The 19402-nt window shown below is 39.4% G+C and overlaps 1 protein-coding gene across 1 annotated transcript in view; it reads left to right on the top strand.

Moving 5' to 3' along the window:
* TAFA2 (TAFA chemokine like family member 2) overlaps positions 1 to 18071 on the top strand; it is a gene marked incomplete at both ends in the record, with an annotated part of 97811 nt that extends 79740 nt beyond the window's left edge. The window contains 2 exons of the mRNA XM_080935965.1: positions 16524 to 16676; positions 17911 to 18071. Of these exons, the coding sequence (XP_080792091.1) occupies positions 16524 to 16676; positions 17911 to 18071 (314 nt within the window). The remainder of the gene's footprint in view (positions 1 to 16523; positions 16677 to 17910) is intronic.
* Between the last annotated feature and the right edge of the window lie 1331 nt (positions 18072 to 19402).

The raw sequence follows: 19402 nt of genomic DNA, 5'->3' as shown, positions 1-19402 counted from the left end.
AACAGGCACATGGGTGGGTTCTAAAGGAATCTTAACTTATTTGCTAAGTGGATAGTTAGAGACAGACATAAAGGGTTTCTGACCTCTCAATCCAGGGGTTATTGAATGTGTCTCCTGAAATCCCATGTAATCATCCATTAAAGCAAAGTACACAAGTATACACACACACACACACACACACACACACACACACACACACACACACATACATACACACACACACACACACACATACACACACACACACACACACACCACTTATTAACACAAAACCCAAACAATTGCTTCTACAATTTCCAGTAAGTTTATCTAATACTGGAATAAAACATTTATTCAATCTGCTTTTTTCCATTGATTTTAGAGACCTTTATAATTAATCATATACTTATGCATTTTATGCATTCAGCATAATTGCTTCCTATTATAGACCTCAAACTTTGCAAGAGATTGGGGATTCGGAGGTGAAAAATTATATTTGCTCCTTAAGTTTTAGCAGAGAGGAAAGTAAAGATTTACAAATGTAAGTATAGGCTACGGAGTTAGCTCAGTGGTAGAGCACGTTCTTAGCAAACCTAAAGCCTTAGGTTTAATTCCCAGCACCCTGTTCCCCCAAAGCCAGATGTTACAAAGACAAATAATATATCTCTCGTCCCTAAAATTAGGAAAGAGAGAGTTGTTTAGTGATTTACTCTATCTCAGAAGTTAAGTAGCAGCTTTTTAGAATAGATTATGTGATGCTCCAAATTGTGATGTAGGGGATTTCAGAGTATTCCAAGGTTCAAGGTGGGAATGGGGCAGGGCAAGAATTCAGGAAAGTAGTGAGGCAGCCTGAGAAGAAAGCCACAGGTGATGGTGTGTGGTGAACAGGATTCCGGAAGTGCTCCTCATGGCTACAGCACAACCCAAAATAGGTGCCGTGTGGAAACTAAGGCTGGAGAAATAAAATAAAAAGGGGGTCTGAGAGAGGATGTGTTTAGTATGCTCAGAGTTTGGACTTACTCTGTGATAAGTGGGATAGGCAATTTGAGGCTATACTATTGACTTGCTTTTTAGAAAGGTCTACTGTGGTGACCTAGGTGGGGCTTTGTATATGTAGACAAACAGTCGAATAGAGAAACCTCAGCTAGGACCCTGCAGATGCCTATCAACCTCGGAGGCTGTGAAGGCAGGAGGGAGACCAGAAGGTGTAGTAGAGGCAGAAAGAGATGTTGGGTAGGTGACTACAATGGCGCAGAACCAGGGATTAAGAAAACAGTTTAAGATGTTATATTTCTGAAAGTCTAGATGTATGAACTATCGGTTTTTTATATTTTATTTATTTTTTATTAATCATTTCATTCATTTACATTTCAATTGATATCTGCCTTTTCTGTTTCCCCTCCACAATTTCCCAGTTCTATGCCCCCTTCTCTCCCCCTTCCCCTTTGCCTCTATGACTGTGTTTCTCCACCTACTACCCACTACCTCTTCACCACTGTAGCATCCCCATATGCTGGGGCATTAAGCCTCCACCACCCAAGGGCCTCCTTTGCCATTGATGCACAATAAGGCTATCCTCAGCTACAAATGTATCTGGGGCCATGGGGCCCTCTGTGTGTATTCTATGGTTGGTGGTTTAGTCTCTGGGAGCTCTGAGTGGTCCAGTTACTTCATACTGTTCTTCCAATGAGGTTGTACACCCCTTCAGCCCTTAAGCCATCATGTTTCTTTCTGTAAAATGGCCAGGTTGGACTCTATTGTTCTTTTTTGAGAGGGAGTCACGTGCCACAGTGCGTGGGTAGAGGTCAGACAACAACGTTCTGGAGTCAGTTCTTTCCACCTTTCTGTGGCTTTCAGGGATTGGATTTTCATTGCCCACTTAGCACCTGAGCTACTTTGCTAGCCCTGCTCTTCAAGGCTTGAAAAATCATGATTGTCCCTGAGAGACCTGAATTTTACCAACACATTCATTTAGGTCTTTTCATACAACATGGTAATTACCAATGAACGCTTTTTAAAAGCATTGTTATAAATGTAGACCCCCTTGAATGTTAATATAACACAGACGACAATGAAACTTAATTTTCATTTTACAAATGAGTGGGGAATAGAAGGACAAACAATTATTTTCTCACATCATGACTTTCTGTTTTCTGTTCTTTCTACCAGGTAATTGGGTTGTGTTTATACCCTTCCTAGCTATATGAAAGTTATATGTCATTTTACATTAATTAGGTTGAATGTTCCTATAGCAATGGATAAACAAAGTCACATTTTAATGTTAAGTCAGTTCTGTGTAAATATATGTGTCCCTACCCATACCTGTCTGTACTGACTGCTTTTGTGTCAACTTGACACAAGCTGGAGTTAGCACAGAGAAAGGAGCCTCAGTTGGGGAAATACCTCCATGAGATCCAGCTGTAAGGCATTTTCTCAACTAGTGATCAAGGGGAGGGCCCAGCCCATTGTGGGTGGAGCCATCCCTGGGCTGGTAGACCTGGGTTCTATAGGAAAGCAGGCTGAGCAAGCCAGGGGAAGGAAGCCAGTAAGAGATATTCTTCCATGGCTTCTGCATCTGCTCCTGCTTCCTGACCTGCTTGAGTTCCAGTCCTGACTTCCTCTGGTGATGAACAGCAATCTAGAAGTGTAAGATGAATAAACCCTTTCCTCCCCAACTTGCTTTTTGATCATGATGTTTGTGCAGGAATAGAAACCCTGACTAAAACAAATTGGTACCAGCATGGTGAGGTATTCCTGTGACAACCTAACCATGGTTTTGGGGGGACTGTGGAAGGACTTTGTAACTTTGAGCTAGAAGAGCCATTGACATATTAAGAGCTCTGTGGGATGTTCAGCAAGAGCTTGGAAGATAATGTTGAGAACAGTGCAGAAGATGGAGGCCTGGCTTGTGAAATTTTAGAAGATTAAAGACTCTTTGATCAGGGATGTTACTGTTTTGATTGTGAAGATTCTGTGGCTTTGGTTAGCTGGGGCTGAAGAATCAGCTGTGACTAACAAGATATCAGAACTACTAAAGCAAAACCTTTGCATCACTGGGACTATTGATACTGGTCAGCTGGAGCTAAGAAATTAGTGGTGATTAAGAAGAGACCAGCATCATTGAAGTGAAATCTTCTGGGAACTGTTTACAGAGAGCACAAAGAGGTTGTGTTCTAGAGATAGCCAAGTTTGTACCTCCTGCTGTGACTGGACTTGGTAATGTGTAAGAGTCACCCAGGTGGTACTGGTTTTGAAGGAATGAAGGGGTCATGGAGAGCAGCTGAGGCTCGGCACTGTGAGAGGCCATGGAAGGCCATTGGTAAAGGTGCATCCTCAGTGGAAATTAGTGCCCCAGATCTGACAGTTGTGATTTGGAGATGCCAGTACCATGAGATGACCACCAAGAACAACAGCGGCCATGGAGAACAGGCAGCTGGAGCCTAGAAGACAAAGTGTGTGCTACAAAGGGACGAGCTGGAGAAGTGACTCAAGCACTTGGAGGAGCCCAGAAGTTCGTAAGTGGATTCTCAGACACTGGATGGTTAAAGATTGATTTTGCTTTGACTGTGACTGTGCCTTGATATCTTTCCCTCTTGAAGGAAGAAGAGGAGCCCATAGTTTAGAGACTTTGAATTGTAAAAAGACTGAGTATTTTAAAGGTATTGAAAATGTAAAATGTAAGAATTGGTAACGACTGTGGGACTCTTAAGGTTATATCTTGGGGATGAACAAGAAAGTAAGGTTTGATGCTTTATATTGATTTGTTTACCTGTCAAGTTGACAACGGGTCAATTGGTTTTGTGTCAACTTGACACAAGCTGGAGTTAGCACAGAGAAAGGAGCCTCAGTTGGGGAAATGCCTCCATGAGATCCAGCTGTAAGGCATTTTCTCAACTAGTGATCAAGGGGGGAGGGCCCAGCCCATTGTGGGTGGAGCCATCCCCGGCCCCGCCCATTGTGGGTGGTCCCATCCTGGGCTGGTAGACCTGGGTTCTATAACAAAGTAGGCTGAGCAAGCCAGTAAGTGACATCCCTCCATGGCCTCTTCATCAGCTCCTGCTTCCTGAGCTGCTTGAGTTCCAGTCCTGATTTCCTCTAGTGATGAACAGTGATGTGGAAGTGTAAGCTGAATAAACCCTTTTCTCCCCAACTTGCTTCTTGGTCATGATGTTTGTGGTGAAATAGAAACCCTGACTAAGACACTGTCTGTGAGTGAACTAGGAAAGCAGCTATGAGTTCAGGAATTTAGAGTCTGCACATTTGATGCCTTCAGAAACCGCCATCTTGCTAGTAGAACTATCCCATGTACAGGCAACTGCTTTTGGGATAGCCCCCATTCCAGTTGTCCTGGACCCATAGTTCGCCTAGCTGAGTTGCCTTGTCTGGCCTCAATAGGAGAGGAAGCACCTAGCTTCACAAAGACTTGAAGTGCCAGGGTGGGGTAGATCCCAAGGGTTCTCCACATGCTCAGTGGAGAAGAAGAAGGGAGGAAGGGGGAAGAGTTGTGGGAGGGGTTGACCGAAAGGAGGCAGTGAGCAAAATGTAAATGAGTAAGTAAAAAAAAAATTAAATTGAAGAAAAAGAAATCATCAGCTTTTAAAGCAGGAATTCTCACACCCTCTAACCTCTAAGCGTTCAGTCAAATGGCTCCTTCTGCTATGTCTTAGACCTGCTTTCGAGGATTTGCTGGTAATGATCAAGCTAGTTTGTGCAGTGATCAAGCTAGTTTGAGCCTTGATCAAGCAAGTTTGTGCATGCTGCAGTGCAGATTGCCTTTATAGTGAGAGTGAAAAAGTTTAGATTTGTGTTTCTATACCAGTAAGGTCTAAACCCAAAGTACACATTTTGTAAACCCCCTCTCTATTTTCTCCTTGTTGGGTGATTTCATGGAGTTCATTTGTTGATTAGAAGGCATTAAGAATCTGTTCTACTTCAAAATCCATTTTCTGTTAGGTCTAACAGATTGTCCTCATTATAAGGAGATTTAACCATTACGCAAACCTATGGAACTTTTGAATTAGAAGCAATCTTTAACACTAAGTGAATTCTCACTGTATCCTGCTTTCCTCAGATTGTAGATAAGAGGAATGAAAGCCAATGACATAAGAATTTATCCACAGCATGGTTTCTATGGGCTGATCACCATGCAGTTGAACTAAGGTCCCATCCCTCTGTTTGATTGGCTTTTCCAACCCATTCCTCCATTCCCCTGAAGAAGCATTCAAGTTGCACTGTACTTCATTCTAGGGTAACTTTTGCAGTGTTGGTAATCATTAAAGAGCAATGTGCCCATTATAATATTTGGGAATTGGGAATGGTATAATTTTTTTTGTATTTTTTGTGCAGTTTAGGATTGAACAGAAAGTCTACTTTTCAATGCCTGCTATTAGAACAATAATGAATGAACTATACAGCACCACCAATAATAAATTATGCCTCCCCAATGGACCTTTCCCTGGTAGTTGTAAATTTTGATGGCCTTACAGAATAAATTTCTTTATGAGGTACATGTAGGAGGTATAATCAGGAGTTGATAATTTACTGGCTCAGACTTGAGAGAACGTAGGACTTGGTCTCCAGGTGAAAGTGGTACTAGAGGATTCTTCTGGAGGATAATTGCTATTACAGTTATTATTTTAATTAAATAAGAGTTTATAAAGGCAACACATTTTTTTTGTATCAAGAAGCAGAGATATTGCATTATGTTAGGGAAGAGGGGTGTGATTTGCAACCCTTTCTGCTAAACATCTCCAGGATCTCCAGAAGCCAGCTGACCCATTGACTCATGTTGGTTTCCCGAGGATAATTCCCGGACGATTCTGTGGTTTGTGTTTACATTTCCTTAAGCTTGGGCTTCATTGCTCCAACAGCTCTCTTAAAGAGAAGATTTTACAAATGTAATTTGCTGAACCATTTATAAAGAGACCACTGTTCTTAAAATTAACCTTTCTCAACCTAACTTTTTCTTTGTTTGTTAGTTTTGTATTGGCTATTTTCTTTTCTTTTTATTTTTTTTTCCATTTTTTTATTTCAATTAGATATTCTTTTTACCTACAGTTCAAATGTTATCACCTTTGCTGGTTTCCCCCCAGAATCCTCTTATCCCATCCCCTCTCCCCTTTCCTCTATGAGGTTGCTCACTCACTCACCCATCCTTTCTCTCCTGCATCCCCTCCCTGGCACTTCTCTACACTGGAGCATCAAGTCTTCACAGAACCATGGCCTCTCCTCTCCTTGATGCCCAATAAGGTCATCCTCTGCTAAGTATGTGGCTGGCACCATGTGTGTCTCCATGTGTGCTCTTTGGTTGGGTTGGTGGTTTAGTAATCCAATCACAAAAAAAAAAAAAAAAAAAAAAAAAAAAAAAAAAAAAAAACCCATGGTATGCACTCACTGATAAGTAGATATTAGCCCAAAAGCTGGGAACAATCAAGATACAACTCAGACCACATGAAGCTCAAGAAGGTGACCAAAGTGTGGATGAATCAGTACTCCTTAGAAGGGGGAACAAAATACTCACAGGAGGAAATATGGAGACAAAGTGTGGAGCAGAGACTGAAGGAAAGGCCACTCAGAGACTGCCCCATCTGAGGATCCAGCCTATATACAGTCACCAAACCCAAGAAATATTGTGGATGCCAAGAAATTCATGTTGACAGAAGCCTGATATAGCTGTCTCCTGAGAGGCTCTGCCAGAGTCTGACAAATACAGAGGCGGATGCTTGCAGCCAACCATTGGACTGAGCACAGGGTCCCCAACCTAAATTTTTAAACTGTATATAAATGCCTAGGATGGAGCAGAGATCTAAGTAGCAAGCTTATGGTAGGAATGGGGCTCTCTTACCTTGTGAAGCCTTGGGTTACCTGGAGTTGAGCGTCTTACCAACAAACATTGCTCTGTTGTGTTGACAGTTCTGGGTTTCCACCCTATAGTGGTACTCTTCTTTTCCCAGTACTGTGGTTTTCCCCCACCCATGAAGCAATTTTAGAAAAGGGGATGTATAAACTGCCACTGTCACCTGGCTATTTCCTCCCTAAACTGATCATCCCGACTTTATGAATTATGAGAACTTTGGACATTTCATTCTGCTGTTTAAATGACCATTTACTTTTAATTAGATTGCCCTGGCATTGGAGTCTAAAAATACACCTTCCATTCTCAGTCTATTGAATGAAAGTGAGAAATTAGCTGTCTCAGAGAGTTTTTGTTTCAGCACATTTCTTCCCATTCAAAGTGATTTACAGCAACCTATATCCACTAACTAGCTTGTATTTCAGATGACCATTGGTGCGCATAGGCCATGCTTTATTTCCATTCAGAAGGTATAATGCAGACTGTCTGGGGAACTACTGAGCTAGGTGAAACTATTAACTAGAAGTCTATGAAGACAAACAAAATTTCAGAATCAACCAGACAAATCAGAATACAAACAAGAATTGAAATCTAATGGAGAGGAAAGCGGACAGGAACATATTCATGGCTTGATGCTAAATTTACTCTTTTGTAGCTAAGTGTCAGAGTCAGCCTTTTCACATTCTTCCTCTGTCAACACAATTAAGTGTACAGAGTTTCTGAAAGGTGGAATTAGAACTTCTGTACAATGTAGATGACTTCCTCTAACAGCTGTGTCTTTGTTACTTCTTTGCATCCCATCATTTTCATGTATGTTAATTTCACTGATGGCAAAAGTAAACATCATTAACATCTGACTAATATCCTAGCATTTTTGAAAGAGTTTCATGGGCCCTAGCTTGGACAGTCTTCCTGAGGACCTTAAAGAGTCACTCTAGAAACAATCAAACCCATTCTGTGCAAATGGGTTGAACTTAGATAAAGGATTATTTATCAGCATATGTATCAACAGTGATCTTGAAATCAATCATTACCCTTAGAGGTTACCAGATGTCTATTGTCAATAACTGGAATTTTAAATTGGAGTGTGTTTAGAGAACCACAGAGCAGCCCCTGCAGAAATCATTAAGACCATGGTGTCTAGAGCAGGGTGAGCACTCTGATTAGTCTGTTATTAGCTGTTCCACCTTGAACAATTTAACAGAGCCCTATGTCTGTTTCTTCCCTGTGAACTGTGGGTGATAATTACTTCCACTTCAGTATTTGTTGTTGGATAAAATAATATCATTGATAAATACATATTTAAAAAATGTTAATAATTACTTTCACTCTGAAAATTACCCCCACATCTATTGTATGAGTCATTTTACATATAGAATGTGTATATATGTGTGTGCATATATATGCTTGTAAGTATTAGGCTCAAGTCCTGTGACTGACTAGAGGTAAAAGATTCATATATATATATATAATATATACATATATATATACACACATATATATACACACATATATATACACACACATACACACACACAGATATATATATATAAAACTTCAATGCCAACTCATATCTGTCAAAGTGTTGGATCCAAGGTACCAAATCAAATCTGTCCATAGCATGTGTATGTTGTACATGGAATACTACTCAAAATATATACTTAAAAAATCTAGATATACAAGCCAATTTATTTTAATTCATTTTTTTATTTTAGAGTATATCTCAGTATTATAGAACAGCAGTGGGAAAACAAAGACTTTGGTAACTGCCCCATTCAACACTAGGCCAGAATAGACTAGTTACAACACCATGGAAAAATGCCTAGGATCTTCATTTGTGATGCAAGAGTGTCTTTTAAGGACATGTTCCTGGGGGCAGTTTAAGGCCAAAGTTCATATTGCTACAGTGAAATGCAGGATCAATACTTTGGAAGATCTTGAAAGGTTTTGTATACCTTGTTAAGAATTCAAAGAAACCCATCTGTCTCTGTTGTCACTTCACAGAAGTCTAGGAGGTATTTCTGTTTGTGCAGCTTATGAGTGGAGAGAAAACATTACAAAGTAGGGTACATGTGCATGTGCGTGTGCGCGTGCGTGCGTGCGTGCGTGCGTGCGTGCGTGCGTGCGTGCGTGCGTGCGTGCGTGCGTGCGTGTGTGTGTGTGTGTGTGTGTGTGTGTGTGTGTGTTGGTGACCTGGGAACTCGGACATGAAGGAAGTTGTTCCTTATATTTTATTTAAATCTGCAGGGTCATTGCGTCATTTTCATATGATGTCAAATGATTTGCGTGAAGCCCATTTTGTTCCTTTGGAAAGCCTTAATATTTGATTAGATTAGTTGATCATGAGCTTTATCTGGATCTGCGTAGAGAATTCTAGTCTGAATTTTCTACTGTCTCATTAACCTTTTAGACGGAAACCCCAGGCACCTGTTTTACCATCGTAAATTTGTTATTTTCCATTTATTGAGCACAGAACACATGCTGAGCTGTGTACATAAAAAAATTAGTCTTTTTCTCGAAGGAGTTGGTTGTCTTAATGGGAAGTTAAGATACATAGCAAATAATTTATTATAACACAACCCATAATTAGGTGAATTAAATTATTCTAGATGTTTCCCCCGATTTTAGATATCTCACTTTACATGTTTTATATCTCAGCATTTAGGAGAATACTGAAAGAGGAAGATATGTCAACTCCATTTGAATGTAAAATTATTTATCATCTATCTATCTATCTGTCTATATCTGTCTATCTATCTATCTGTCTATCTATCTATCTATCTATCTGTCTATCTATCTATCTATCACTTGTCTATGTGTATCTGTTCATCATCTATGCATCTATTCCTAAATATACAAGTACAACTTGCTCAATCTGTATTGTTACTTGTATGTTTTCAGGGCTAACCATTTGATATTAGATAACCAAGTCATGTGCTTTTCCCTGGGAAAGAACATTCATCATACTCACAGCGTTCCTGAGCCATCTGTAGGTCTTTGTGTTTTTTGTCTACCTGCCCCACTGAACACAGTAATGGCTAAATATGGTCACAAGATATTCTTTGGCCCACTACATACCTCCCCCAGTCAGTTATTCCGAACAATGGCTGACCATAGTTTAAAAGAGAAAAGTTTCAGTTTGTTTTGTTTTATTTTCCTTTCCTTCTGTATAACTATCCCCTAACAGGTGCAAATTAATGGCTTGGCCTTCATAGCTTACACAGCCTGCTTTCTTTTTCACACAGAATCAACAACTCGGGAATAGTACCATCTACAATATGGATTATAGGCTCTGGGTCCTCTACTAGAGACCCTTCTGTGCTTTTATTTTCAAAATCAAGCCTGTGCTAACACTGAGTTCCTCATTCCTTTTATTCTCACCAACGTTTGAAGATCCATATGAGGGAGGGGTCAAGGTATAGGTCTTCCTGTACCACTTGTTCTTCACATCCTCTGCCAAGCCCCGTAGTCCTCACACCTTGAGCGACTCTGATAGGAGCATTGCTTCCCTGCTTTCACCATTGAGCTTGAAGATCTTAACTCTCTTTCAGAAGCTCTTTCTCTTTGTCTCTCCACCTAGACTCCTCAGGAAACCAAGTTTCAGGTGGATAGTTCCACCCCCTTTAGATGTCTCTCTCACCTTTGGCTTGACCCTCAGTAAGCAGCATCACTGGCCGATGGGCATACCCTTCTACTCCTTCCTTTTGGCCTTCCTCTGTCTTAGGAAAAATACTCCTTTGTCATCTTTCCTTTCAGCCATAGACCAATAGACCTCTAAAATGTCTAGAGATTTTCTTTTGGGCCGTATCTTGGTTAGTTTATCTATCTCTGTGATAAAACACTATGACTAAATTTAGTTTGAAGAAGAGAGGATTTATTTCACCTAATAACTTCTAGGGAATTCACTGTAGGAACTTGGAGACAGGAGTTATGGTAGAGTGCTTATTGACTTGCTCCTCATGACTTTTTCAACTATGTTATTATTATTATTATTATTATTTATTGTTATTATTGTCATTATTATTATAACATCTAGGTTTACCAGCCCAGGAATGGTATCACTTGAAAATGTGCTGGGCCCTCCTATATTAATCACTAATTAAGAACATGTTCTACAAGCTTGCATATAGCCGAGTATTGTGGAGACATTTTCTCTATTGGAAGCTCATATTCCCCAAAATTCTAGAGCCTGTGTCAAGAAATTTTTTGTGCTGACATAAAACTAATCAGCAAAGCATGTCTCCTCAAACTTGTGAACTCCAACTGAAAAAGTCCTATTAAGCTAAAACATGTCATGAACTACCACAGCACCATCCAGCTGCTAGATTTCTCTGGATAATTACCACTGCTATCCCAAGTGTGGTACATTTGACTTTTAAATTCCAAGGAATCTCATAAACTTTCTCTAACACACGTTCACTCTGGCTGTCAAAAAACCAGAGAATTCTAATTGCCTGATTCAAGACCCATGGTTGATCAGCCTAGCTATAATTCTTAGTCACATGATAATCTTCAGTCCTTATACACTCTATACCACACCTCCCTGTCTTAAATTTTCAAAATAATGTTTTTTTATTACTCTTACCCCAATTTGTCACGACATTTCTGCATTAACTTGGACAATTAAAGTCTCACCCAGCTAAATCTGAACAGCTCTATCCCAGGTGTTCTGACATACCCCGCCCTCTTCAGCTCCTTCATGGAGAGAATAGAAGAAATTGGGCACTTAAGGACCTCAGCTTCACATTGTTCAACCTGCTCACCCTGGCCCATCTCAGGACCAACACCTCTCACCTTCAGACTTGCTAATGTGGATTGTGTCTCCATAATCACATGCCTGTGACTTCCCTGAGTGCCCCATATCTTGCTTCTTTCTGGAGAGGGCTCTTTTTCAGTTGCCCATTTCCCTTTTGCACTGTCATTTTCTCTCTCCCTAGCAACACAGCTAGAAAATAAGAGTGCCTTTTTTAAGCATTCATTTACAAAATTCAGTTGGTTTCACTGTCCTTCCAGCTCTTGATCTATTTATTCCCTTCTCCTTTCACAACAACAACCACGCAAACATTTGAAGGACATTTTTGGCATTCCCTCTACAATCTTAACTCCTGTTGTGTACTGTATTTGCTTTTAGTATACTTTATTTTCCTCCTGCCTTTAAACATTGATTTGTGCTTAGGCCAAGTAGCACTTGACTGTTCTCATTGTGATCATAGATAACTTATAGAAATGCATACTCCAGGACCAGCAATGTTCTAAACATTGTTTCTGATCATTCTTTTATTAATGCTTTTGTAGATAAAATTCCTAATGTATATGAAGAAAACTATTGTCTGACCTCATGCATAACTAGCTTCAGACAAAACAGGCACAGAAAGGAGCTCAGATTTGAATCTAACTACTATGACTTCAATGTTTGTTTTATCTACTACGGTCTTCCTTTTCATTTTGTTGGACAAAATTGCCTGCATTTGTCTTGTATTTCTGATACTTTAAAATAAGTGTATTTGATAATTGCTGCATTGAATCAGTACATGAATTTCCTCTTGTACTGTTTGTGAAATCAAACATAAAATTTATCCTCTTAGAGACTTTAAAGGATGTAATACATAGTTATAATCACAATGCTGCATTAGAGGTCCTTTGAACTCATTCCTCTCCCCTCATTCTGTCTCTCTTGACCAACATTACTTGGTGTTACAGTTTTAATGTCTGGTAACTACCATCCTCAGCCTCTCAGTTAACCTTTCTCACATTATATATATTAATGAAATCATATAAATATCCACATTTTGTGCCTGGCGTCCTCCCTTAAAGATACAGTATTCTGAAGTAATGTAATTGGCAGGATTACAATATCTTTATATCAAAGAGTATCTTTTTATGTGTATGTGCCAAATATTTTCTTTATCTTTTCACCTGCTGATGAACAGTAAGATCGATTCTATTTCTTGGCCATTGTAAATAAACCCACTATGAACTTAAGAGCGCAGAAGAAGAATTTTCTTCTGCACTCTTAAGCATATGAACTTCACTCTCTTTAACTGTTACTTATGCTGGAATTGTTAGGTCAGACTATAGTTTAGGTTTTGGTTCTGGTATTCCTTCCTACTGTTCATACTGGCTGAAACCATTTACAATATTTGGCAGTAACAGATATTCTCTTTCTTCACATGCTACTGCCTTTTAGCATTTGCTTTTGATAATAACTGTTCTACATGGAGTGGGACTGACTCATATTGTGGGTTTGAATTACATAACACTGGTGATTAAAGATACTGAGCATTTTCCATATACACGTTAGCTATTTTTATATTGTTTCTTGATAAATCTTCATTCTCTGGTCTTTTTAAAATTAGATTGGTTTCTTGATTTTGAGTTGTTTATGCTCCTTACATATTTTGTATATTAGCCATTTATTATTAACAGCCTTTTTATTTATTGCTATCACCTTTTATGAACAATTAGTCTAATCAGTGGGCTTTTTCTACTCTGAGTATATTTTGACATGTTGTTGTTGATAATGTGCTCTAATCTATCATTATATTTTTGCTTTTGTTGTCTGTGCTTTTAAGTTATATATAAAAAGCAAATAGTGCTCAGACCAATGCAGTAGACATCCTCCTCCGATGTTTTACTCCAAGAGCTTTGCACTTCCAGGACCTGCATTTGAGTCTTGGGCTCATTTTGTGTTGCTTTTCCTATGTAGTGCAAAGAAAGGGTATAATTTTATTTTCTAGGTACTCAGGTGTCACAATACCAATTACTGGAGGTGCCGCCTTTTCCCTTCACGGATTCCTGATGTCTTTGTCAAAGATTTATTCTCTTTGCTCGGGATTGCCTTAGTGATTGAGGGTCTATTACTTTCTAAATGGACAATTACTTCCTTTCATTTAATTGGATCTTCGGCAGGTCTCACGGCACTGATCAATCCCCTCTTTCGGGTATTTTATTCCTTTCTCTTCGGTGCTTCTGCTCTGTGTGCTTTTCCTTTGCCAGCTACTCACAACCTGTTGCCTCCCATGTTCTCTTCTCTCCACATCCATATCTAGCTCATCTCTTCCCCCTTCTCAGCATTTCCCCACAAGAGTTGGGCCTCCCATTAACCCATAGACTTAGAACTCTCAGGTTCATGCTTACAGTCCAACTCTTTGCTCCAAGGTCCCCTTCAGAAACGATTCTCTCACTTATAACTGTAACCAGGATTGCTATTTGAACTTCACACTTATGAGGCCCAAAACAAATATAATGCTTCACTCCCTCCACCTCTTTCCTGCCAGCCATGTTCCTTTTCAGGCCTTCTCCATTAGAGAATCAACTCTCTGTTTATTTTTGTTTCTGGAGACAGGTTTTCTGTTTGTAGCCCAGGCTGTTCTGGAATTCACTCTGTAGAAAAGGCTGGCCTTGAATCTGGAGATCTGCCTGCCTCTGCCTCCTTAGCGCTGTCATTAAAGCCATGCACCACCAGAGCCCTGAAAGTCACCAGCTTCTAATTGCTCATCTCTCCATTGATTAAGTTCTTCATTGGTTCATCCCTCATCCTTCTCTGCATCTCTGCACCAATTAGTCATCTACTCCTGGCTCTCTCTTAGCTCTTAGCTGTTAGCTTCCTGGAGCCACATAGTCACAGATTTCTACTCCCTCTCATCCTCCTCAGCCCAGTCACCACAGAGCTGTCAGAGCAAGAGGAGGCCAATCCTGTTCAAAGATTTTCTCTTCAAAGACAGAAACAGCCAATCTCTTAGCCATCACAGGAGTTCCAAGCCCCACATTTACGATACATTTCTCTCAACCTCTTTGTTCACTTCTGGCTCCCCAGCCACTCCGGCCATATTGTTAGCACAGAAGAACATCGCTTTTCCTTTCTTTTGCTTTCCTCCTCTAGATCTCCAGAAAGATCCTGCCTTCTCATTATCCAGTCTGTGTTCAAGTCACATCCACAGTAGGGAATGCCCTGATACATTCCAATGTAGATGTGAGCTCTTTCCCTGCTCAATGGCTCTCAATCTCTCCACTGGATTTTCTTCAAATATGTACTTTCTCTATAATTTACTAGGGTGCTTATTATTTGATTTCTCCCAGCAATATAAGCTCTCTGAGGACAGGAAGAGGCTTTGTCCTGTTTTATTCATTATATCCCCAGTACTCAGAGCAATTGCTGATACACGGTTTTCACTCATCTTAACTGTCACCAAGTAGTATAGCAGGTGCTATACCTTGCTTATTATAGCACAAAATATGGTGGTTTGGGGGAAGTTATAAGCAAGTGACTTATGCCTCACTTTATAAGGCAGAAGAGAGTGGGTTCAAAAGTCTATATCTTATGTATTTTAGCTCTGTTTAAATGTGCAGTTGAATCAAACAGAGCATCTATTGGTATCTACATGACAAATATCTGTGGTGGTAGAGATCAAACCTGCCTCTTGACTGTTCTGACAAGTGCCTGTCAAAGGTGTGTATCACCTCAGCTTCTTGGTCTCACATAGAGGGATAAGAAGTTACTTAGAAGATTTTTCTCCTTCAGAGAAGCTTAAGCAAGCTACCTAAGCTGAGTTACTGCTCATTTCTAACAGGCAAGTTAATATGAATGTATGACACACTGATCTTATTTATGGGAAGAGGAAGCTCAGAGTGTTTACCACATTAAACTACCTCAGATTTCCTACTTCCCTATTCAAATTTCTATTTCAGTGTTACATTAAAGTTTTCTGGAAGCATGCTCCTTCAGTGGATACATGCTTAATTTTTAAAGCTGTGTGTTTTCTTGGGAGATGAAATTTGGTGATTTATCATTCCACAGAAAGGACAATACACTGCAGAGGAAATGCAGGGAGAAAGGAATCCGGATGTAGACAAACTAGAGCCCTTTCAAAGCATGTCATGAGAGTCAGAGTTTCCAGTCATCCCCAAAAGCTCTGTTTGCTCATCTTACTTGGAGGTCAGAAAAATGGTTATGGGAGCCCGGCAGCTTAAGAGACCGGCTTTCCAAGTGGCTGGCTTCTTGGTGTAATCCATCCACATTCTGCCTGCGGTTACTGGCATTTGGTGGCAATTGTCTCCTCAGGCAAAATGGAAAGAGGGGTGATTGTGGGTCTCGACATTGGCTGGAACATGTAGGAAAACAGGGCACTTTTAGACTCCTCCAATTAGTTTATTTCCGGGAAACTGGGCAGAAAATTCTGAGAATGCAGTGTTCACACAATGTTACTGCTTCCCAAGAGTTGTCCCCTGAGAAGGGTCACAATTGTTACATCACACCTCTATGAGTTTGCAATGGCTTTAACGAGCTTGCTTGCAGGGCAGCATATCCTGGGGTCATGTTCTTGTGATTAACACATCAAACAGGAAGGTGTGAAACAGACAAATACATACATATATATATATATATATATATATATATATATATATATATATGCTTTTATGTCAAGACAGACCGCCTCTGTATCTGAGACCATACAACAGCTCATTCTAACCCAGTCACTGATTGCCTCTCTGCCTCACCAAGCATTTACTGACGGACGTGGTCTCAGCACAATTAGAAAAGAAATCAAATCTGCATCCTAGCACCAGCATATTTGTATCCCCTCTTCCGTGCCCGGTAGATACAAAGCCATATTTGATGCGTTTTGAATTACAACTAGGAAGTATCCAGAGGTCCTCACCGTTCTCTCATCTGTCATTTCTGTCTGCACAGCTCACCATGTCAGAACTGGGACTTGCGAGGTGGTGGCTCTGCACAGATGCTGTAACAAGAACAAGATAGAAGAACGCTCCCAGACGGTCAAGTGCTCCTGCTTCCCCGGGCAGGTGGCAGGCACGACACGCGCGGCTCCATCTTGTGTGGATGGTGCGACCTCTTCCATTGCTCCTTGTGGTGACATGGTCGGCATTGGGACCCCACTATAATGCTGTCTCCTGGGGTCTCTCCCAGGGAACAACACTGTAAACCAGTCAGCAGAAAGAAAGTTGTTTTTTTTTTTTATTTTTTATTTTTTTGTATGACGGGAATTCCTCTAGCAAGAGTGAATCATGTCTTGCATAGTTCTGCTCTAAAAGCATTATAACGAGGTTCCAGTTGGTCAATGTGCTCCTGAAATCGTTGCCATGATTGGAGATTTGCTGGTAGATAGGAGACTCATAAATTGTGAAAACAAGATGGTTAAGGATGGTGAAGTAATGTATGTTCAAAATCCCTCAACAGAGTTTAAGAAACAGAGGAAAAAGTCAACGCCATGTACACGAATGGCTGAAATTAAAACAAACATAAAATGACTTCAGTGGAGACGGATATGGATGCTGGTTTCTTTGTTTGACTGTTCAGCTATTATAGTAGATTATAAATCTTTGCATGAGGCTATTAATTGTTGCACAGTAAACACTAATTTGTTATGTGGCCCATTCCGTGTGAAGAAATTAGTGTTTACAATAAAGAAAGAGGAAACATATTAAGTCTACGAACACTCTCCTGATTTTTAGATAGCTCATGGGGAGCATTTCATTGACTTTAAAATATTGATTCATCCAGGCATGGGTATAGTTTATTATGTATTTCTATAAATCAGCGCATGGTTTCTCAATATATCAGTCAGATGAAGTTTGTATTTTCACTCGAAGCATCTTTCAACATTGTGAGTAGAGTTATTACATTCTGTTGAAAAATCTAGAAATTTATCAATATTATATAGATAATATAGTCCCAACATATACCATGTTAGCTGTTCTCCTTGTGGCAAAATAAGTCTAGTGAGGTCATACATGCCTTTTATGATAGTGTTTAGGAGGCAGAGGCAGGTGGATCACTGTAAGTTTGAGGCCAGCCTGGTCTAAAGAGTGAGTTGGAGGATAGCTAGGGTTAAACAGAGATAATCCTATCTAAAAATGGGTACTATATAAACACACACACACACACACACACACACACACACATATACACACACACATATATATACATATATATGTATGTATGCATGTATCAAAAGAATATACATATGAGAAAATTCTTGAAAATACAATGTATATTAGTTAGATCATCGATTTTGCCCCATGAGTCCCATTGAGTTAATTTTTCTCTTTTCTTATAGCATCCATAGTGGAACAAAAATGGTGGTGTCATATGCAGCCATGTCTGGAGGGAGAGGAATGTAAAGTCCTTCCAGATCGCAAAGGATGGAGCTGTTCCTCTGGGAACAAAGTAAAAACAACTAGGGTAAGTGGACAGCCAGCGCAGGAGGGAAAAACTTGAATTAGTGGGGAATAGAATGTGTGCTATGGTAACTTGAGTGGCATTTGCAGAATGAGAGAGCTTAGTTTTATATAATGTTAATTTCCCATTTATTCATTTATCCATCGCACATGTTTTATTTCAGTATTTCATCTTCTACCAACACCATCCAACTCCATGTTTTCTGATTAATGAAATAATTTTCTTTATAAGATACTGCCAGCAGCAAGAACACCCCCCCCATGATCCATTCTGAATGGCAGACACATGACCATCATCACCTTTCTTCAACTGAGTACTTGTGGGAACACACTCTGACAAAGAGTGATCACTTTTAACATGGCTTCATATCACTTTAAAACTTGGGTTCCCTCTGTTTTGTGAAAGCAATTCTTTTGACCTTCCTGGGTTCTGGATTATTAAATAGTTTTCTAAGGGTTAAGGGTTATAGGTTATGGGTTAAAGACTAAGGGTTGAAATCATTTTCCAATAGGGTAATGGAAAGGCAATTCAGAATCTCAGGATCTCTAAACGATGCTCAGAACAGCAGTACATTTCTGTTCTCAAGAACTTCTCTGGAAGTTGGGAGAGAAAGGAAAAGTCATTTCACTTTTAATTTCCCCATTGATTACATGGATTTTCTAGACTAGAAGAATTTCAATTCCTTTAAAAATATAAACATTTAAATTTAAACACAATTATTTAAATTATTATATACTTACAAATATACAAGTAAGAACTATATAGAACTGTAAATAATTAAAAGTTAACATTCCATGCTTTTCATTTTGCTTTGAAGGAAAGTTGGCAACTGGTTAAAGTTGGATGATTGAATGATAAAACCAAATAATAGTATAAGGATGTTTGATAAAGACTGACACCAAACTAGATAATGATGTTTATTTGACATGACAAATTTTTTAATGTTTCTGCATATCTTCATTGATGATTTTATTGACATCATCCCAACACATTTTAGTCTGTCAAGGGATGTCATCAATGCACTGACAGCAGAGACAAATATGACCATGTTTTCAATAACACAGATAAAACCACACTTTGTTGCTTTGTCAAGTATTCTTGACTCTAATTTGTTAGTTGAGCTTTGGTAAATATTTCCAATAATATATCAAGTGAGTACGTGATCGATTAATTGGAATAATTATACTGTTCAATGTGCTTGTGAAAGTTCTTATTCATTCTGCTTTGTTGAAAACATTTTTCCGATATACAATTTTATAGTACGATATTTGTATTAACATGAAATTACTTCTCATACTATTTCTACTAATAATCAGACTTATGAGAATTTACTGAAGATTTGAGTTTCTGCAACACATTGACAAAATAAA

The sequence above is a fragment of the Micromys minutus genome (assembly GCF_963924665.1).
Source record: "Micromys minutus genome assembly, chromosome: 22".
Classification (NCBI taxonomy): Eukaryota; Metazoa; Chordata; class Mammalia; order Rodentia; family Muridae; genus Micromys; species Micromys minutus.
Note: the sequence above shows the minus strand (reverse complement) of the source record. Positions and strands in the feature narration are given on the sequence as shown.